This window comes from Grampus griseus (assembly GCF_964374135.1).
Source record: "Grampus griseus genome assembly, chromosome: 12".
Classification (NCBI taxonomy): domain Eukaryota; kingdom Metazoa; phylum Chordata; class Mammalia; order Artiodactyla; family Delphinidae; genus Grampus; species Grampus griseus.
The window spans coordinates 22925832-22947536 of NC_139006.1; the positions used below are offsets into that span (position 1 = coordinate 22925832).

Consider the following 21705-nt stretch of genomic DNA (forward strand, 5'->3'; position numbering starts at 1 on the left):
AGGAAGCCAAATTTCAGCCCTGGCCCCTAGGGGAAACTTCTAGCTACCAGGCGGGAAGCAAATGTCAGAGTGAGGAATAACATCCCACTGACCAAGTTTAAAATGTGAGCAGTTTGTAAAGGAGCCACATAACTGGCACTGCAGAAGGGCCACTTGAGCCCTAGGTCTAGAGTTGGAAGCTTTGAGCTTGGTGAGGGGGTGGAGGGGATGGTGACTAGAATACTGTTACCTTGGGAATGGCTTCACCCCTCTGAGCCTGGGAGATGACTGCACAGGATGAAATGGAAGGACTGCAAAGAAAAGGCACTAGGAAGTCTCAGGGGATAAACACATGAGATCTTCAGAATGAAATCAACTTTAGGTTTAAAACCAGGAAATGGTTATCAACAGGCTCTCACCTTCCTCCCTGTGAACACCCACCCACAGCAGCACCTACTCCCTGTGACAGCACAACTCCAAAAATAACAGCCTGTGTCTGGCCCTTACTAGGGGGCAAGGACTGACAAGTGTTTTGCACACATTCTCCTTTTATCTTCTTACTGTGTGACAGTGGGCATGTGATTCAGAATCTCTGTGCCTCAGTTTACTCAAGTGTAAAACAGGAACACCCACGTCAGGATTACATGAGTTAGGGAGTTCCCTGGTGGCCTAGTGGTTAGGATTTCAGGCTTTCACTGCCATGGCCTGGGTTTAATCCCTGGTCAGGGAACTGAGCTCCTGTAAGCCACATAGTGCAACCAAAAAAAATTTAAAAAATTTACATGAGTTAAAATTGATAAAGTGCTTAAAACAATAAGGAGTAGTTGGCTAAATTTTATAAAGTTCTTAAAATAGTTCATGGCCTTGGCACAATGAAGTATTTTTAAAATAAACACATTTTTTAAAAAAACCCTCATCATAGGGCTTCCCTGGTGGCGCAGTGGTTGAGAGTCCGCCTGCCGACACAGGGGACACGGGTTCATGCCCCAGTCTGGGAAGATCCCACATGCCGCGGAGCGGCTGGGCCCGTGAGCCATGGCCGCTGAGGCTGCGCGTCTGGAGCCTGTGCTCCGCAGCGGGAGAGGCCACAACAGTGAGAGGCCCGTGTAGAGCAAAAAAAAGAAACAAACAAACAAACAAAAAACCTCATCATATACTTGTGCTCACTCAGGATAAGCAACCTGCCCAAGGTCACTTATCAGATGATGATGAGTGATCCCTGGCCTGCAGGAAACTGCCACCCTCTAGTCTCATCTGCATGCTGCCCACTGACCTAGGAACTACATCCCATCTGTGTTCTTTTGTGGTCCTGGCATGTGGAAGGCATGTTATATGTATTAGTCTGTTATAGGTACAGGGCTATGCCTTTGGGGGATCCATGTGTTTCAAAAAGGCAATAAAAATATATCGAAGAAAGAGTCATAGAAGACTTGATGGCAGCAAGAATGTAGTTAAAAGCCCAGCATTCCTCAGAGCAGAAGAGGAGCCACAAGGCACTGTGCCATGCTCCTAGGTCTGGGCAGGGCACAGGTGGCCAGGAGACAAGTCTCATGACATTAACTTCACGAGAAGGGTCGGAGAGGTTTATTAGCCCATGGCAAGATACAAAATGATTAATGATAACAACCATATTCTACCAGCCAAGTGTCACTTGGCACTATGATAACATCCTATAGGACATCCCTGGTTTCACTTTCCCTAATGGGCTACCTGAAGAAATGACCCCTCAAATCAAGACCCAAACACAAAGGGATTCCAGGGGCCACTGGGGAGGAGAATGCCTGAGAAAGCCCTCTCTGATCAATGTGGGGAGGGAAACTCTGCAGGACAATTTGGATTTCCAAACTTAGTAAGAGGGAAACAAATGTGCAAGGCAGGGTCTCCTGGGTCTGGGACAGGGGTAGGGGACAGGAGAGGCAAAACGGCAGTAGTTGGGACCTGAGAGCAGGTCTCTCTCTTCTACTTCTTCCTCCCGCCTCTCTCCTTGAGCGCCAGGTGGATGATGGCACCGTTAGCCATGTTATAGTAAGCCAGCGAGTTGGAATCCTTGATGAAAATGCCCTAGAAAACAGATGTAGTGCCTCAGCCCAGGGCAATCTGGCCTTGAACTCAGAGAGCAGCCTCACAAGTCCCAACACTCTGAACTTGGCAAATACAAGGGCTTGAAGGAAGGTGGGGTGGGAAAGGGAGTGGCACAGGGCAGGAATGAAGGTCTCTGCTTCCTCCCAGAATGCTTTGCTTTTCCTTCCTTCCGACCAAGCCATGCTGTCAAGACCCCAAAAATCTGGCCCTGACCAACCCCATGGAATTTTGACTCTCAAATCATAAGACCTTTAGAGATCAACTAGTTCAACAGCCTCACTTTACAGAGGAGGAAACTGAGGCCCAGAATGGGGATTTGTCTAAGTCCAAAAAGGGAGAACACAGCAGTCCTCTGTGACCTGGCAGGCACCAAGGTGAGCTGGACTATCACCTTTGTGTCCAAGCACAAAGCCAGGCTACCTGAGACCACACTGACTGGGATGGCTCTACCACTGGGACAGAAACCTACCAGAGCACTCCGAAGTCTGGTCCCCAGATATCACTGAGGCATTCAAACCCCATACAAGACTGTGCTGTGACCCCGCCAGAGCCTCACCCTGTCAGACTAACCTGTCCCAGCACCCCCCACCAGCATCATCACTTCCAGGATGGACTCAAATGACCACACCCAGGTGTCTCCCCACTCCTCTGATTCCACAAGGATTTATTAGCTTCTCGGACAACAGAGGGGGCAAGGACTACAGACACCCAACTCACCTCATACTGCAGCTTCTGTTTCCCTGCCGGCATGCCCGTGGCTTCGTGAATCTTCACCTTGATGACAGAGACCTATGGGACCGAGGAGAGGTCAGTCACCTCTTGCTAAGGTCAGCTGCAGGAAGCTTCCCCCTGACTCTTTGGTTCCCCTGTACCTGATACCACTTGGGGAGAGCAACTCATACCTGGTCTGTGAGTGGGAGGGTGAAGACCAGCACCTGTCCGTTCAGCTTCCATTCCGTCTTATCCTGCATGTTGGGCACCTGGACTTTGATGGATACTGGACCCTGCAAAACAGGAGGTGGCCATTATGCCTGGGGAGGCCTGAGTCAATCAGCAACTACGCTCTCCTATTCCTGGGCCAGTCGAGACAATGTCACCTGTCCATCAGGGCTCCTGGACTCTGGCCTGTTTCACTACTGACACCACTTGTGACACAGAACAAATCACTCCCCCTTTTCAAGAATTGGTTTCCCTTCTTTAGAAAAATCCCTGCCTACTGGTAAGGCTGGAGCTGAAGAAGAGACATGAAAGTGCTCTGCAAGCCTCAAGAAGTACCACAGGAGAAAAGAATATGAATTGCGAGGTCAGAAGACCTGGGTTCCCAACTCAGCTTCCCTGCTAACTAGGTCTCTCTGAGCCTCAACGCCATGTCTGTAAAGCAGTTGATCACAACTGCTAGATGGTGATGTTGTGAGCATTCAACAGACCAAGTACCTGTAAAATGTGTGGCTCTGCCCCAACACTTGAGTAGGTACTCAAGAAATGGAAACTACCATCAAAAAGGAAAAAAGAAAAAAGCTTTGGTCAAATGCACTGGGCGGGGCAGAACATTTCTGCCTCCTCACTGGAGCTTCCCCAGGCACCAGCAGTGCCAAGATTCCCAGCTCTTATTTCTAGTACCCCCACAGGATCCCCACAACACACCACCTTCTAAGGGCTGGACCTGGAGGCAAAGGCCACAAAGAAATTAAGAATCGCACCCAGGATTCCCTCCAGTGTCCAGAACCCCTTTCACACCTGAGTCCTACTGCCTGTGCAGCTGGGTCTCCCTGCTGGCCTCTGCGACAGCTCACACCAGGGGGACTACTGACAGCTGTCTGTTCTGGCTGCTGACCCCCCCATCTAGTGTGTGCTCAGAAGTTTCACGGGCCTCCAATGGCTGGCCCAGGTCCCAGAAGCCAAAACCATGGAAGAATAGGGTGGGCCAGGGAGCGTGTGACTGGAGCAGGACTGGACAACCCCCTCGCCCCATCTAGACACTCCAGGCTGTGGGCAGCACTCTGAGATGCATACCTTGTTTCTGCGTAGAAACTCCTCTTCTGGCATGAGGCTGTCCTCAGTCTTCAGTTTCTTGGAGGCAGGCTCATCTTCCATGGGAGGTGGTGGGTGGACAGGCGGCATAGGGGCTGGAGCTGGGACGGGTGCCACAGGTGGTGCTGGCACGAAAGCTGCAAGAACAGGAATAAGCAGCCACGTGAGTGGGAGGAAGGGCCCAGGACTCAGGGCTGGTGAGAGTGAAAAGGGGATTGCAAAGGTTTCCCATTTCTCCCAGTCAGAGGTGTGAAGGACCACTCCTTACTGAATCTGGCAGCCAGTAAGTTACCTGGCAGGGGGACCTGGGAGACTGCCCAGATTGGGTAGCAGGAAACTGAAGGAAGGGCAGGACCAATGGATGGAACAGGTGGCAGTCAACAGCAAGCATCATCAGGCCTCTGTGCCTGTCCAGGCTGACCCCTCTGGGTGCACAGACCCCAGCTCTGCCGTATCAGCCTATCTCCCCCAGGAGCCGTAAGTTCCTGGCTCCCAGCTCAGGGATCTCTCACATGGTGAACTCAAGGCTCTCCTTTGGGCTAGACCACCAGCTGGAACAGCTGGCAATACCATCAGCCACTGCTCTGCTCAGGGCTTGGCCTGTAGTCCTGACCCACTGACCTGTCGGCACAATCATGGGTGGTGGGCGGGGTGCCATGATAGGAGGGGCCGAGGGAGGCATGGGCACCACGTTGATCCTGGGCGCATGGATGATCGGTGGCATGGGGGCGATCACCGAACCGGGAGGCAGTCGGACCACTGATGCCATCGGGGGCCGGGGCATGACGGGTACTGCAGACACAACTGTGGTACGGACGGGAGGTGGCATCTGTGGGGGTGAAGACCCACAGGTCACAGGATGCCAAGGCTGCACTCTAAGGGCACACACAGCTGGCAACTCGCCACCTGCAGCTTTGAGGATGGGGCTGGATAGCTTCGACTCAGCCCCCTGGGGCTGTGAGTGCAGCCTCACACTGGGCCCTGACAGGAACTATGCTGAGAGAGGCCCAGGGCAACCCTCTTTCCACTTGGGACTCAACCAGCTGCTCTTGGCAAACACTGAGAGAGCCACTGAAGACACTGACCTCCATTTAGCCCCCTGGAGTCAGGCCAGCAGTCCTCCAAGACCCATTAAGCCCTCCAGCCCATCCCTGACCCAAGCCTACTTCTCACATTTGCCACTCGCCTCCCTCCCTGTTCCAAGCCTCCCACACAGATAGAAGATCAGGCTGGAGGTTCCCACTCCTAACTAAAGGGTTCTTTTTCTCTCGACTTGACCCACTCAACGCTTGGGCCCACTGTGAGATAGCTGCCCTTCTCAGCCTGCAATGTCTAACCCCAAGAACCCAGCTCTGAAAGACCAGTCACAGGGTGGCTGCTGACTAACCGCAGGTGGCCGGGGCACCGAGGTAATGGGTGGGGCTGAGCTGGGGATGTTGGTGGCTGAAGACGGAGGTGGTGGCTGCTGGGGGATTTCATTGGGCTTGCTGGGGCCAATCTTCTCTTTGGTATCATCTTCTGGCACCAAGCCCTTAGCCTTGTGGATGGCCTCGATCTGCTCCTGGAGGGTGATGTTGGCCTGGGCAGCCTGCTGGGTCCGGGCCATGCTGCCGGAATGGCCATCCCAGGTCACCTGCATGGGAAAGCAAAGCCACAGCTTGTCAGGGCTCCTGGAACTGAGCCCAAGTGTGAGTCTGACGGCGGGGAAGGCACTAAGAGTCATCCGAGCTGCACCTTTTCCTCTGGCTTCTGGATCTCCTCCTCGCCAATCTTCTTACCAATGGCCGTTTCCTCTACACCAAAGATGTCGGTACGCCGCTCAGCCAGCTGTTTCAAGCTGCTCTCAATATCGAGACCTGGATATAGTCACAGAACGGAGGCAGGGGACAGAAAGGGAAACTAAACCAGATGCCCTTCTGACAACACAGCAGCTCTACTGGTGCAGGGTGGAGGCTGTTCTCATGGGACAAGGCTATCTGTGGGTCCCAATGCAGCACGCCTGTCCTCTGAGCCTAGGGAAGGCTGCCCAATGAGCACTAAGCCTGTAAACCAGGGCTTGTCCAACCCCTTGACTTACAAAAGGCAACTGAGAAGACAGGGTCACATGAGTGGCATGGCAAGTAGCAGAGTCAGGAATAAAAGCCTGGTCTCCTGCCTCCGGGACAGTTTCCTCCCTCCGTATCATGCTGCTTCTCACACACAGTCAAGGCACCGTGTCTCATTTCAAGGTGCTCAGTGTACTCCAGCCATCAGAGCCTTCATTCTAAGACAGCCCTGAGAGTGAGCACCTCTCCCAGCTGTAGTGAGATCTTGCACTAGGATGTCAATGGACACATGCTATCCACATCAAGTGCCTGCCTTTGGAAGAATTCCTATGAAGAGTTCTTCTAGAAAACAGGAAGTTATTTTGTAGTGTCATAAGCTACATCTATCCTCAAAAGCTTTTATTGACCTCAGTTGTTACCTTCTATGTTTGATTAAAGCATAAAGTTGATCAGAGATTCCCCATGGGCCAAAGTGAGATGGGGCTGAGTCAAAGAAGGGGTATGGACAGAGTGGGAGATGCCCCCCAACCTCACCTGGTGCGTACACCTCATCATCACTCTGCTTCTCACGAAGGGAGCGATCTCGCTGCTCCAGCCAACGGGGGTCAAGAAGCCCAATGCGCATGTGTTCCTGCATTTTGCTGGCAGGGATCTTCTCCCCAGTTATGGGGGACACGAGATATTCATCTGGAGCAGGGGCTGGAGGCAGGGGCTTGGAAGCTAAAAAGCAAAAGAGATCCTTGAGTGAGAATACTGGGTGGCAGCCCAGGTTAAAAGGGTGCTATTTCATTCGTGCAATATCCATTCAGTGCCACGCTGCACCTGGCACTATGCATTGCACCAGAGCACCAGAGATGACGAAGTCCCATTCCCCATTGTGAGGCCTATGACAGAGAAGCTATCAATGCCTTTATGACAAGCCACCTCGAGCCCTCCTAAAAATGGACAGGTCTGAGGAACATGAGGGCAGAAGAGCAGAACCAACCTTTTGGGTCATAGTCCTTCCGGACAATGACCTGGTCTGGAGTTGGGGGCAGAGGCGGTGGCATGGGTGTCTCTGGAGGTGGGGGCACTTTCTGCCCTTCTTCTTCATCATCTGAACCCTGAAAAGCAAAGTAGTGGCAGGACTCAGAGAGGGGCTGAGAAGACACCTCCCTGCAGCTGAGCCCTGGTGGCTCTCAGGGTGGCAAAGAGCCTAGGCCCCTGCCAGTCAGCATCCACGTGCTAAGCCTCCCAGGGCAGCCGAGGCCAGCCGGCAGCTGGCCAAGCTGCTTCCTCACAGCATGAATGGGAGTGCTGGGGGCTGTGGTGCTAACACTCTGCCCAGGCATTTCCAGCAGCTGGCACCAGGCAGTCACAGGAGGCCAAGGGCACTTAACGTGCTGGAGAGGGGTGCGGGGAACAAGTCAGCGTTCAATGGTAGCTGCTCAAGAAGCAATGCTGGGAGGGAGAGAAAACGTCAATTCCCAGACACATGCATCTTTATTCTCAGGCTGCACACAAATTCTTTCCGAGAGGAGGAAAGCAGTTTGGCTCTGCAGACTCTATGCCTGTTTGGAGGGCCTGCCTCGATGGGGGTAGACAAGGCCAAAAGCCACTTAAGCAAAGCTCTGCAGGACTTCCCTGGCGGTCCAGTGGTTAGGACTCCATGCTTCCACTGCAGGGGGCATGGGTTCAATCCCTGGTCGGGGAACTAGGATCCCACGAGCCACATGGTATGCGCCCCAACCCAGAAAAAAAGAAAAGCTCTGGAAACTGCTGATCATTTGGGCCTCAGCGCAAAAGCGTCAAAGTACATGGTATAGAGGTTTCCCTAACTGAGAGCCAGCCTGGGGTCGGCAGTGAGCAAGGCCCCTGGGCAAAGGAGGAAGGTCACAGAACACGGCCAGCACAGCTTTCAGATCCTTGCCTATGAATGAATCTTTGTTGCCTGAGCTGGAAAGAGGCTCTGTGCTGCCTGGGCTTGGGCAGCTACTCAGCCAGGACTCCTTCTTCAGGAACCCACACTCCCTTTCAAGATTCACAAGGGAGCTGGACTTCTCTGGAGGAGAGCACCCCCATCTCCCTGGGCTCCAGGAGCATACCTCATCCATGTCTTGCACTTGGGTGTCCTGGTCCAGCTGGGACGGAGGCTCCTCCGCCTTCTCCTGTTTCTCGTCCTCCTCATCAGACTCGACCTCCATCTCAACCTCCTCACTCTCCCCAAACTTCTCGTAGCGCTCCTGAATAAGGATTCGGGCCCCCAGCTCCTCTGGGGTGGTGGGGGGAGGGAAGTTCCCTGGCAAAGGGTGAGCCAGAGTCAAAGGCAGGGTTCACACAGACGCTCCTTATCAAAGGCCCATCTATCTGCTCTCTCTACACTGTTAGCTCTCTGAGGGCTGGGACTGTCTGATTTCTCTCCTATCTCCAGAGGCCCACCCGTTGGGCCATTATTGTCAGGCACGATAATATTTGTTCAATTGGGTTTAACTGGGGCAATGGGGTAGAAGTGAAGTCTTCCAGAAGCAGAAAAGAAACAGATACCCATAGAACCCTCTGAGGGATTCTGCTGCTCCCTGGGGACAGCTGGAAGAGATCTCCCAGGATGGCTCCAAGCTCCTGGCTCCCCTAACTGGAGTCACAGACCTACCTTCCTCATAGACCTACCTTGCTCATTGGGTTGGAAGTCCACTGTTTCCACCACCACAAAATCATGCCAGTCAATCTGAGCATAGGCCACCCGTTCCTTTTCCTTCTCCTCCTCTTCCTTCTTCCTCTCACGCTCCTGAAACTTGGCCCACTCCACTCGGTAACATACCTGAAGGGATGGGAAACAGCGTGGTGCTGAGCTGAATCAGGGTCTGCTCCTGAGGAGGCTATCATCTCCAAGGCCTTCACCAAAGCCAACGTCTCCTTCAGTACAGGAAGCTGATCTGCCCATAAAGGGGAACTTCCGGGGGCAGACTATGGTATTTGTATCTGGTTTCAGCCAGGCCCAGAGTTTGGACAGGATGAAAATATGAAATACCACAGAGACCTTCTGTCTGGGTAGCTGTTTGTTATAACCTCAAAGTTTTCTGCTTGAGTTGGCGAGTGGCTAGCAAACTCCCTCCCAGAAGTTTGCATGACAACCAAGTGCCCACAAAAGCAGCAGCAGTCTGAAAGCCTGCAAAACAGAAGTCACCCAGAACAGCCAGCACCAATATGCCCTCTCTCTTCGACTCTGAAAACCTGGGACTTCAAAAGGCAGTTGTCACCAGAGAACTCGTTCAAAAGCTGGCTTCTAGCAACAGAAGAAAAGAAGAGACTGAAGTAGACAGTAGAGCAGAAAGTTGGAGAGCAGAGAATCCAGGTTTCTTGGTCTTTGTAGACTCAAGGCCTTTCCTCCCACCACGACTGTGCCTGGACCATAACAAGGTACTGGTTCGGAGACTACTTCCAAACACACAACAGAACCTACACAATGTAACGTTAGTGCCGTCAGTAACTGGTTATAAGAAATTTAGTTTACCTGGTCCAAAACTTCCCGGGGATTCTCTGCCTCTTTCTTGAGTTTGGTAAATAAGCCTTTGGGTGGAATCAAGATCTGAAACACATAAGATTTAAAGCAACTATCAGTGCAGCACAACACGGGACAAAGAAGTGGCCTTCCTGGGCCTGTGGAAAGGCACAGGAGAAAGGAAAGCATGGGATGCTGGGATCCAATCTCAGCTCCACTTGCCTGTGCAACTTTGGGCAAGTTACTCAACCTCTGTAACTTGGTTTTCTTCTACAAAATGGTGACACTGCCACTTAAAGTTGGCATCACCAACTTAAAAGGTTGCCAAGGGTAGCAGGAAAGTATGCAAAACCACCACCAGATGGCTGAGCATACAGTCAGCATGTGATGACTGCTCTCAGGGGGCGGATCTGCCCTTTACCCTTCTGCACATGCCAACAGGCCCCCTGATGACTTTATTGAAGACTACAGCCCACAGGCTCCACCTCCCTAGACTTCTATCCCCTGCTTTCTGTTTACCATTTTCTCCATAGTATTTATCACCATCCGACATACACTTACGTTGCACTTGCTTATTGCCCCTTCACTAGACCAGTCTCCACAAAGACAGGGGTTTCCCTGTCTTCGGCTCACTGCTACCTATCCAGCACCTAGAACAGTGTCTGACACTCAAAGCATATTTGCTGAGAACAAATGCTGGCTTTGTTTAAAACAGTCAGTCTTTCCAACTGCCCCAAGCGTATCCACTCTCACTGGAAAAGCAGCTCAGCCCCTCTCCATCCTCTCTGTCCTTCTTCCTCAGGAATTGATCTGCTCCTAGAGTTCCCAGGCCTAGAGACACACCGGTGCCCTCAGATTAGAGTAATGAATGTCAATACCCAAATTCTGAGGGAGAAGGAATAAGAAAGTTAACAGAATAAAAAGGAATCTGCGGACCTTTAACTCTGGAAGCAGTCCACTGAAGAGAAATTAACCCAGGGCTCACTTAAAATTGACACTGTGTAGTTACAATAACCCTTGGGTCTTATGACTTGAATGACTGTTATTTCAGCTACTCTCCTAGCTTCTGGACTTCCTAAACACAAACATTTTTGTCATTCTTTCTAGTTACATACTTAACGTGAATGAAGTTAGAGAAAGTCATTACATAACCTTTCAAGTCAGATCTTTAACATATTGTTTCTAGATATCAAAAACAGATGTGCAAACCATGCCACTAAAAAGGAAAGACAACCTCCATTATGTGTGTAGCAAGAAAAATGTTCCACAGGCATATCTATACCAGTGTACTTTTTAATAAATTAGCGATCTGATTATTTTAAATACCAGTATTGACTTGTCTGTATTCTTGATTGCAACAACGCAGCATGATAATTAAGATCTTAGGGTCTGGAATAAAAATGTCAGCACTCAAGTCTCTGCTCTGCAACCCCCTAGCTGTGCAACCCTGGTCAAGTTAACTTCTCTGTACCTCAGTTTCCTCTTCTGTAAAATAAATATAATAACAGTGGCTACCTTATAGGTTATTAGCGATTAAATGAGAAGATACTACATAATATAAGTACTCAATACTGGCTACACTTATTTATTTTAAATTGATTCCCAATGCCTATTTAAATGATACTTCTAATTCAAGGTACTTTTTAGGGTGGAAAACAACAGAGGTTTCAGAGTCAAATGTTGGTTAAATCTCTGCAGCTACTTACTAGCTGAGAGACCACAAGTAAGTACTTCACCTCTCTGAGCTTTCTGAAATAGGAAGGAAAACACTTACCTTATGGATTCTTGTGAGGATAAAATTAGGTAATAATAGGAGGCAACTATTAAGAGCTTGCTTCTTCTCAAGCCCTACTGAGGCAACTGAAATTTAATTTAAATGTACATAAAAGCAACTAGCATCACTTGGCCTTATCACGCAGCAGGCACTCACCTAATGAGTTATCAATCGCGCGTTTCCTTTCTCTTTAGAAACAGCAGTCTACATTGCATTTACTAGGAAAACTGAATAGAAATCAAGATTTTATACTGAACTGGGATATTTAACATCTGCTTGGGGGCCCCACACAGGAGCGGGGTCCTTGCAGACAGTGAGTGGATAGAGTGCTGATGGTAAGATGCCTTCCTTCCCTGGGCCCAGCACCCCGGAGCCCGCCCTGCCCAGGCACCTTGGTATACTGTTCCACCAGCTTCGTGAAGTAGTTGAAAAGGCTGTGTTGCGGGCGAAGGAAGTCAAATTGGTAGTTGCGCTGCTCTTTCTGCATCAGCTGGGTCAGAAACTGGCGCCCATTCCTGGCCACAAACTGAGCCGTCAGCTTCACCACGTCCAGGTCGAAGGCTGAGATAGAGGGGGGGTCTGCAATGAACTCGAACTCGGGAGGGGGCTCTTTGGGCACGATGGTCTCTTGGATCACTTGGGCTTGAACCTAAGATGCAAAGGGAATGTGAGGCAAGAGGCACAGGGGTGGTGGGACTCCAGAGAGGTGGCGGGGACGCACCCCCGGCAGACGGCACAGACCTCTATACTTCTGCTGATCACGAACACGCCATTGGCACGTGGTGTGAGAGAATCCTAACTCACAAGGGCACCGATTTCTTGGCCAACTGTAGCCTCGACTCGCTAAATGGCTTTCTGAATGAGAACCGAGACCCTCTGTATCGCTGCTGCTGCCCTGAAACTGAGCACCAAAACTGGGTGGCAGAAGATCTAACAGGAACACAGCTTATGAAACCCCGCCCAAGGGAGAGAGAGGATGTGGTAAGCTCTACATGTGTGCAGAAGACCCCACTGGCCAGAAGACTTCCACGTTTGTTACCTCATCTGGCCACTACAGGAACCACGAAGTGGACAGAACAAGTACTGTGAATTCTTTTTATAGATGAGGAAACTGAGGTCACCTGAGGCCCTAGGAGTAGTAAATTGCAACACAAGGTCTCAGAACCTATTCCAACTTTACTTCCCACTGTAAAACAAGGGGCAACCTTTGCCACCATGGCTCAGGAGTGAAGCAAAGAGAAAGGACTAGTCCAAGTCTACACAGGAGGCAAAATGTGTGGGCCCCTCCTGTCCTCACTGACAGCCCTAATCGTCCCTAGTGCTAAGGGGGTATTAGGGCAGGCCAGAAAGAGGGGCCCTGGGAAGGTGAGACAGTAGAGAGGGATGCCCAAGAAGGGGTCCACAAGCCACACTGCAGCACTGCCCTCACGCCACGGTCAAGGAAAAGAGTAGGAACTGAGAGCATGGACTTTAGGGTCCTGACTCTGCAGCCTTGGGTAAACTGTGCTTCCCTAAGCCTCAGATTCCTCATCTGAAAAATGGTCACTTTACTGGCCTCCTCATGTAGCCGCTGTGAGGCACCAATGAGACAAGGCTCCCAAAGCACTGAGCACAGAGCGTGAAGGGCAGCATTCAGCAAATGCCAACTGTCAGCAACACTTTGCTGTGTGAGTCTCAGCATCTACCTCTGTAAGATGGGGATAAAGACCTCAAGTTTCTCTCTGGGTGGCAGTGAGGTCTGGACAGCAGAGTTCATTATCTTCCCCTCCCTGTCCCAGCCTCCCTTAGCCCTGGGGAAGCGAAGGGAGGGGCTGGCTCCAACCTTCTGGGGCAGCTGCTGCTGGGTGGCTTGCTGCTGCTGCTGCATGACCTTGGGGATGGCAGCCGAGGGCTCCTGGGCTTTCCCCTCCTTGAACTCGCTGACCTTGTGGCGGTAGTAGGCATGGTAAGGGTCATTGGGGTTCAGGAAGTTGAACTTGGGGTTGTTGATCTCGTTCTGTCGTATCCTAGCTTCAAATTCAGGTCCGTTTCTAGAAAAAGGAAAAAAGAGAAGCACTAATACCACAACCCTTGCAGCTGCTCAGACCAGAACACTGCCCATGCAAGCCCCATTCTTGCCACCACCCATCACTCAAACTAGCCCATCCCTCAACACAGCAGAGGTCCTCTTCGAGACTCCTGGCATCAGCGGCCAGTGCCCCCTGCCTCCTTCGGCCTGAGCAGGCCTCCTCTACCACAGGGTCTCCAGACCTCCATCATTCCTGCAGCTCCTCTGCCAGTCTTGCCATTTCCAAAACCATCTGGACTATTTCTTTTTTCTTTTAATAAAATGTATTTACTTTAAAAAATGTACCTGGAAAAAAAAAAAAATGTACCTGGGCTTCCCTGGTAGCGCAGTGGTTGAGAGTCCGCCCGCCAATGCAGGGGACATGGGTTCGTGCCCCAGTCCGGGAGGATCCCACATGCTGTGGAGCGGCTAGGACCGTGAGCCATGGCCGCTGAGCCTGCGCGTCCGGAGCCTGTGCTCCGCAATGGGAGAGGCCGCAGCAGTGAGAGGCCCGCGTACCGCCAAAAAAAAAAAAAAGTACCTAAGAAGGCACGGGAATTCCCTGGGGTCCAGTGGTTAGGACTCCGTGCTCTCATTGCTGAGGGCCTGGGTTCAATCCCTGGTTGGGGAACTAAAATCCCACAAGCCATGGCACAGCTGAGGCGGGGTGGGAAGGCATGTATTACTACTTCAGATAAAAATCATTATGGCTGGGCTTCCCTGGTGGCGCAGTGGTTGAGAGTCCGCCTGCCAAAGCAGGGGACAGGGGTTCTTGCCCCGGTCCGGGAAGATCCCACATGCCGCAGAGCGGCTGGGCCCGTGAGCCATGGCTGTTGAGCCTGCACGTCCGGAGCCTGTGCTCCGCAACGGGAGAGGCCACAGCAGTGAGAGGCCCGTGTACCGCAAAAAAAAAAAAAAAAAAAAATCATTATGGCTTTACTAACAAAAGGCAGTCATAAAATTCAATACAATGAAAACAAAGTAACATGGTTAAAGTTTACCTGAAGTTTGCTGAGACTGAGGCCAGTTCTCTTAGTTAAAAATGGGATGACTGAGTGCTGGGGAGGTATTAAAAGATATGCTAGCACCAAACTGAGACTTTGTCCTTTGGGTAACAAGAAAAAAAAAATATGAAAATTTAATGGGATTTAATGCCTTGTCCAAATATTGGCTAAAATCACCTCATTTACTACTGGGTGAGGCTCATATAGGAAACACTGTTCTCCAAGGACCACATCTGTGCTGCTGCGTAAGGTGCATTCAGATGACAGGGGAGTGGTGAGAACGGCAGGGAGGTCCCCATCTCTCTCTGTATCTGGAATAGTTTCCCACATACACCCTATGTCCCCAATTTGTATGCATTTTTAAAAAAAATAATTTATTTTTTATTTTTGGTTGCATTGGGTCTTCGTTGCTACACACAGGCTTTCTCTAGTTGTGGCGAGTGGGGGCTACTCTTCATCGTGGCTCGCGGGTTTCTCATTGCAGTGGCTTCTCATGTTGCGGAGCACGGGCTCTAGGAGCACGGGCTTCAGTAGCTGTGGGTTGCGGGCTCTAGAGCGCAGGCTCAGTAGTTGTGGCGCACGGGCTTAGTTGCTCCGCGGCATGTGGAATCTTCCCAGACCAGGGCACAAACCCGTGTCCCCTGCATTGGCAGGCAGATTCTTAACCACTGCGCCACCAGGGAAGTCCCCCAATTTGTATGCCTTTAAACACTCAGAATGAAAAATGTCTCTCTCATGATGTGTAGGCAACGCTTATTTTTTTTAAAGAATCCCAACAGTAATATTTCAAGGTGTCACACATCCACAACATCTGTGGAAATGCACTAACCTTAAAGACACAAGATGTGGACACATTCAAGTTTTGGGTTCACTACTGACTCACCAAGTTACCAAACTTCTCTTTGACTCAATCTCCCATGTGTAAAATATGGCAAAAACCACCTTCTCTCTCTACTTTGAAATTCAGAGAAAATCGAATTAGTTAATGAGATGCCAAAGTCTTTTTGAATCATACAGTGGCCTGCAAATGCCACGGACTGTGACTCCTATGAAGGCTAGAAGGGGCTGTCCTATAAAGATGAGAGATGATCTGGGGGACTTCCATCACTCCTTTGACCAGAGCCCTGCACTCAGAGGTGCCCCAAATACACCAAGGGACAGCTCCAGAGGCTGGTGGCACCTGGGTCACTCCACTTTCATACCCTGGCCCTGTCAGTTGAAGACAGGGCAGGAGACAGGGTGCAGGTGACGCTGTGCCCCAGTTTAGCCACCATGGCAGTGGTCATCAGCACCCTGGCTAGCTCCTCCACAAGTTCTGGTCACACTCTGCAGCGTGACTAACACCTTGAGGTCTGGATGTGACAATGCATTAGTCCAGCTGAAACCCCATGCCTGAGGAAGAAGCATTCTTCCACCCCCTTAAATAATGCAAGCCACACAAGGACGAGGGTAAATGTGCATTTAAATATGGCTAAACTAGGCCACCATACAAAGGGCTGCTAGAAAAGGGGGCTCTGGTTGTCTCCTCTACCACCGCCTCCTAAGCCATAACCTCACATCTGGGAACAATCTGAAATATAATACGAGAACGCAGGCATGTTCATTCCAAGCTACTCTGTTGCTTTAAATTAGCTTAATGTTAATTTTAGAATTATATTCTCTAAAACAAGGAATAGATTTCAGCAGAAAAAGACATGATTCTGACTCAACCTAGCTGGTGGGACTTTTTAAGAGTAATTTCCCTTAGTTTCTTGACAGTAAAATACAGGGAAGAGAAGACCAAACCTAGAGAGAAAAAACTCCTTTTAGAAAACCACACTGGGTTGGTGATTTTTTACTCTATGCTCAATCAATCAATACATGTGAACCCAACAGAAGTAAAGCAGAGGGTCCTGCATGTCTGCTTTTAACCCAGAGTGAGATGCTGCTCTGTCCCTTCACGGCAACGTAAACAAAAGCAAGTCCACAGATTTCAGAAATGCCTATAAGGCAATCATCATAGTCAAAAATAGATCTAGAGATGTGGACATATAGATTTATTAAGGGAAGTTGGAGATATTCTTATTTTTGGGGCTGGCACAAAATTATTGGAAAGCTACTTGGCAAAATAAGAAATATTTAAAAATGCTCTTTTAGCCAGTAATGTGCCACACAGAATTTTCTTCTAGGAAAACAATCTAAAAGGGAAAGAAAATGCTCAGAGACTTCCCCATAGCTTCATTTGCCAAACTGAAATGTTGGAAACAACTTCAAAGGAAAATACAGAGGAGTCAGCCAAGTCAAGGAAGGCCCATCACCTTAACATGGTGCATCCTTTCCAGAGAGGACCACACAGCACCAGGAGACCATGGAGCAACACAGGAAAATGCTCACAACACAGTGCAAATGGAAAAAGCAGGATATGAAAGTATCTCTACTAGTATTACAAGAATCTAAAAAAGGATGCCAAGGGCCAGAAGGAAACAGGAAAAAGTGAAAACAGCTAGTAGAAGCTATTCTGGTCTTGAGACTGTGGTGATTCTTCCTCTTACACTCTTTTCCTATTTATTGTTTTAAATAGGAAAACATATCAGGAGGTGGACTTCCCTGGTGGCGCAGTGGTTAAGAATCCGCCCGCCAAAGCAGGGGACACAGGTTTGAGCCCCAGTCTGGGAAGATTCCACATATTGCGGAGCACCTAAGCCCACACACCACAAATACTGAGCCTGTGCTCTAGAGTCCTCGAGCCACAACTACTGAGCCCATGTGCCACAACTGCTGAAGCCCACATGCCTAGAGCCCGTGCTCTGCCACAAGAGAAGCCACCACAATGAGAAGCCCGTGCACCGCAACAAAGAGTAGCCCCTGCTCGCCGCAACTAGAGAAAGCCTGCACGCAGCAACGAAGACCCAATGCAGCCAAAAGTAAATTAATTAAAAAAAAAAAAAATCAGGGGACAAGGGGAAGAATAAGCGTTGCTATGAAATATTAAACTTATAAACACAACACCTGCTGCCCTAAATCTGACATGGCCTAATAATGTTCAATCAAGCACAGAGCTGTTTTAACCCAATATCCAGGTTGGTCAAAGCTGTTGAAATGTGAAAGGTTCACCCGCATGTAGTCTGACACAGTGAAAGACATCAACCAGAGTAACCTCTTTCTATGTTTCATTTTAAAAAGAGGTTGAGAAAGGAAGGACCCATCTGTTAAATGATGTATCGTGATGGGGATGCTGCCTCAGGGTCAAGGTGTGGCTCCCTGGAGAGCATATGCCCTGACTGAGGGCAACAGTCTGCTCAAGGCCAGCTACTGCTTCCACGCAAGGAGCCGTCCAATTCATCAAGAGAAGCCAGAAATCCAGATTTACTGTGCAATCTCATTTTTAAACAGTGACAACTAATTCAAAAGTTAAAAAATTATATATTGTTGAGAATGAACAAAAAGATCTGTAGGCTGGATGTGGCCTGCTGGCTGCCAAAGGAATACTTGAAATGCCCTAAACTAGGGGATGGTTGACCTTTGGAGTCAAGTGGCCATCAAGAAGATTCCATCTGAGGAAGTGTAATGGGGAGGAACAAGAGTAAATCAAGCGGATTTTCATGCCATCTGAGGTAACAGCTACATGATGTACCCGAACTGCACTCAGTCCCCTCACCCCTGCCTCACAACAATTCTAGGTGTTATTTTATTCTGTTTTGCAGATGGGTCAAAGGAAATGCAGTCCTTGCACAATGAGAATCATCAACTCCCTTTTGTCTTCCTAAGGCCTGCAGCTCAGATACAGACACACATTATCCATGACAAAGCAGCGTTCCAGGTATTTCCTCAGGCTCGGTTTGGAAGCACAGGTTCTTGGTGACTCTGGAGCTGGGTGTGCCTTGTACTCTGCCACCACCATACCATGTTAGCGATGCCAGTCCTGCCCACTGCCTACCTCACACCATGCTGTGGTTTTAGATAAGCTGACAGGCCTAAGCCAACAATACCACTCTAAAAACCCAAGTGTTACCCTTGTGCAAATTCAGGAGCTCTTGATGCTAAAATCTACCCGTGACCCACACGAGCAGGAGTAGCTATGTTACCTGGCCACGAAGCTGGCAGTCTTGTCAACGATATTCCTGACCTCTGGAGGAGGGTAAATAATACCCACCACTGGCTTGGAAGGGGTAGAATCCTCCTTTGAAGATGCTTCCTCTTCTGTGGGCTGTGAAAACAGGAAAAGGAAGGTCTTAAAGTTCCTGGCTTGGTGCCAGATGCCCACCATTAAACTCCTCTAGGATATTATTGAGAATACAGGCTCTCCCGCCCAATTCATCGAGACTTTCCTTGAGTCAGGAACCTCTGCTCCAGAAGAGCCACTCTCTCAACTGCTCTGTGCTTGCATGGGACTTCCCCAGGGAACCAATGAAAAGAGCAGCCTCTCTGGCTCCCCTCCAGCTAGAGCATCTCTGTGACACTGGGAATCTGCATTTTTACCAAGTGTCCATGTGATTCAGATGGAGGGGGGAAATCTAACCACGTTCTGAGAAACCACATTCCCGAATCCAGAAGGCCATGCCTGTATCCCCACCCTTGGATGTGCCTGATACGGGATATGTAAGAATTGTCTGCTGAATAAAGAAATGGGAAACTCCTTGCTGGCCACTTCTTCTGCCTTGAATGCCCTTTCCCTCTGCATCCATTCCGTAGTCTAAACCATCACTTAATGTTCAAATGTTTCGTGAAACTCCACTGGAATACTCAACATTAACTGCCCCATAAATTCCAATATTCTTTCCTCACCAGCTTCTTCCCCTTAGTAAACAAAGGTTCAAGTCTCTCATTTTGGAGAAACAAAGTTTCTCCTCTGTCCTCATGCTCCTTTCTGCTACTGCCTTCTCCCCGCCTTCCTCTGGTAGCTAAACAGCCTGAGTTCTCTCAGCCTTGCCGTTCCCACTTGCTCAGCTCCCATTTGATCCCCCTTCATTTCAAGTGCTCATGCCAAAGTCAAAAATGACGGCCTACAGCCAGCTACATCAGTTATCTGGCCGTGTGACCAGTGACCGCTCCTTCACAAAACTCTCAACTCCCAGGTCCCGTTCTCACCTGTATTTCCTTCTTGCTCACCATTCCATCCAAGTTTCTCTCCTGGCTCCTGTTTCACCTCCTGCCCTATAGTGTTAGGGGGTCCCCAAAATTCTGTTCTTGGTTCTCTTCACACTATACACACTGTCCTCAGTCAGGCACTTACAAAACGTCCTCCACTTCCCCTAGCACCTATAGGCTGAACCATTCTACCCCCGTCAACGTCCCACATCACTCTTATGTGCCACAAAGCTTTAGATCCAGCAGTTCTGGGCACTTTCATCTCTAACCGCTTTCCTCATGAACGGCCAACCATGCCTCCAGTCATCCCGGGCAGAAACGTGGGTCTCTTCTCCCTTCCTCAGCCTACACATTCAATGATAAGAACATTTATCAAACATAGAGTAGGTTCCATATACTTTCCTAAGCACTTTAAGCACATTAAATCTATAACCCTTACAGAGCTCTAAGAGATTAAGTACTCTTATTATTATACTATTGTCTTGTCATTTTACAGATGGACAAACTGAGGAATGGAGACCTTAACTGGCCCAATGGCAGAACCAGGATTCGAATGCATCACTTTGGAGGGAGAGCCTGCACCACAGCCCTTTTGTGATCTGAGCTTGCCCATCCCCTCTGTCCCATGCCCCAGCCACAATCTAGGCCAGGCTCTCAACATCTTTTGAATAACATGACTAACCTGTCCTCCTAGCAATTCTCCCCATCACTGTTTACCTGAATTTCTGAAACACAAATATGTCACTATCCGGCTTACATCCCTTCCTTTTCTCCCAATAGCCTGCTACGAAAACTTCAAATCCCCAGAAATACACCTCTTAACCACCACTTTCCCAACCCTATGCTTTAACCTTCTTTACTCTTGACAAGAGGCACCATCTGATTCCCACCTTGGTATCTTGGCACTTATCTGGTATTACCTTGGTTATTTTTCCCCAAGATACTGGGAAAATGCCAGGGATACATAGGTATTTGCAGTGGTCAGCATACAGGATGTGCTCAATAAAGTTTTTCTAAATGAATAAAGAATGGTATTTCCCTTCCCAATCACCTATCTGGTGAACTACTGATTCATTCTTCTAAACGCAATTTACCTTTCACGCCGGTGGGCTTCACCTACCTTAATCTCCCCTATATCCCACCAAAGCAATGTTGATTAGAATTCCTGTCTCCTTTGTACTTGATATTTATATCACACTGCAATTACTGACCCACGTCTTTCCTCCTTAGCTGACTGAGATCTTTTGAAGGGCTGGCTGAAACTGTATCATTTATGGTAACCGAGGCAATAAACATTTATTGAGTATTCACTTATATCTGTCTCCCCACTAGTGTGTGAGCTCCCTAAATAAAGCAGGAACTGCGCTTCATTCATTCCGTCAGAGCCTGGCACAGTGTCTGGCTTAGAGTAAGCACTACACAGATGCTGAGAATTAACGTTCCAAGATGCACCGTGCAGGCTGAGAAATTAGGGACTCCTGGGCAAAGACTGGGGGCCGGTGGGCCCAATTAACACAGAAGACCGGTGGATGCGCTGGATCAGTGCTTCTCAAATTTTATTGAATCACCTTGGGAGCCTGTTAAAATGCAGATTCTGATTTAAAAGGTCTAGGGTGGAAACTCAGAATTTCTAATAAACTCCCACGTGATGCTAGCCGGTCCGCGGACCACACTTTGAGAACTCCTAACAGGCCTGCTTCGCTACCAGAAGGTAGGCGGGAAGCGCGCTGCCTCCTGGGACCTGGAGTCCCTCCAAGCCCTCGCAAATCGCCGTTTCTTCCTGCACGAGTAAAGAGGGCCCGCGCCCGAGGGGAGGGCCCAGGTCGAGATGCGGGGGTCGTGGTACCTGTTTGGGCTCGGTGGCCGCGGGCGGCGGCGGGGGCACCGCCTGCACGGGTCCGGCCGGCATGACTGCGATGCTCAGGGCTGCCAGTCCGCCTCTGTATAGGTGAACGGTGTGGCGTCAAAGCGGCTTCCCCGCTCCAACAGTACAACAAGCTCGCAAGATGGCGGCGGCCGAGCGAGTCGTCGCCGAGGGGGGCGAGGCTGACGCACTTCCGGGGCCGCCCCTTCTCCGTGACGTAAATTCCCGCCCCTCCCTCTCGATAGACGCCGTTGCCGTGGCAGCGGTCGGGGAGTCGGGATGCGTTTTGCCGGGGATCCCAGGAGCGGCAGGCGCGCCTAGGGGCAGTTTGATG

General features: G+C 49.9%; 1 protein-coding gene across 1 annotated transcript; it reads right to left on the reverse strand.

Annotated features, from left to right (window-relative positions):
• Nucleotides 1–1548: 1548 nt before the first annotated feature.
• SF3A1 (splicing factor 3a subunit 1) lies at nt 1549–21516 on the reverse strand. Its single transcript, XM_082667805.1, has 16 exons — nt 21354–21516; nt 18505–18626; nt 13212–13419; nt 11781–12038; nt 9628–9702; nt 8784–8934; nt 8222–8415; nt 7123–7240; nt 6672–6857; nt 5827–5948; nt 5480–5725; nt 4714–4921; nt 4075–4229; nt 2964–3065; nt 2779–2850; nt 1549–2040 (listed from the first exon to the last, which is right to left on the reverse strand). Exons 1-16 carry the CDS (start codon nt 21414–21416, stop codon nt 1939–1941), a joined length of 2382 nt encoding a protein of 793 aa, XP_082523931.1. The 5' UTR covers nt 21417–21516; the 3' UTR covers nt 1549–1938.
• Between the last annotated feature and the right edge of the window lie 189 nt (nt 21517–21705).

Excerpts from the sequence above, each read along its gene's own strand:
- SF3A1 (XM_082667805.1), bottom strand. The coding sequence starts at position 21,416 with ATGCCGGCCGGACCCGTGCAGGCGGTGCCCCCGCCGCCGCCCGCGGCC. Across the intron at positions 5,726-5,826 it reads TCCAGAAGCCAGAGGAAAAG|GTGACCTGGGATGGCCATTC; the intron begins GTGCAGCTCGGA and ends TTTCCCATGCAG. Across the intron at positions 2,041-2,778 it reads AACAGAAGCTGCAGTATGAG|GGCATTTTCATCAAGGATTC; the intron begins GTGAGTTGGGTG and ends TCTGTTTTCTAG.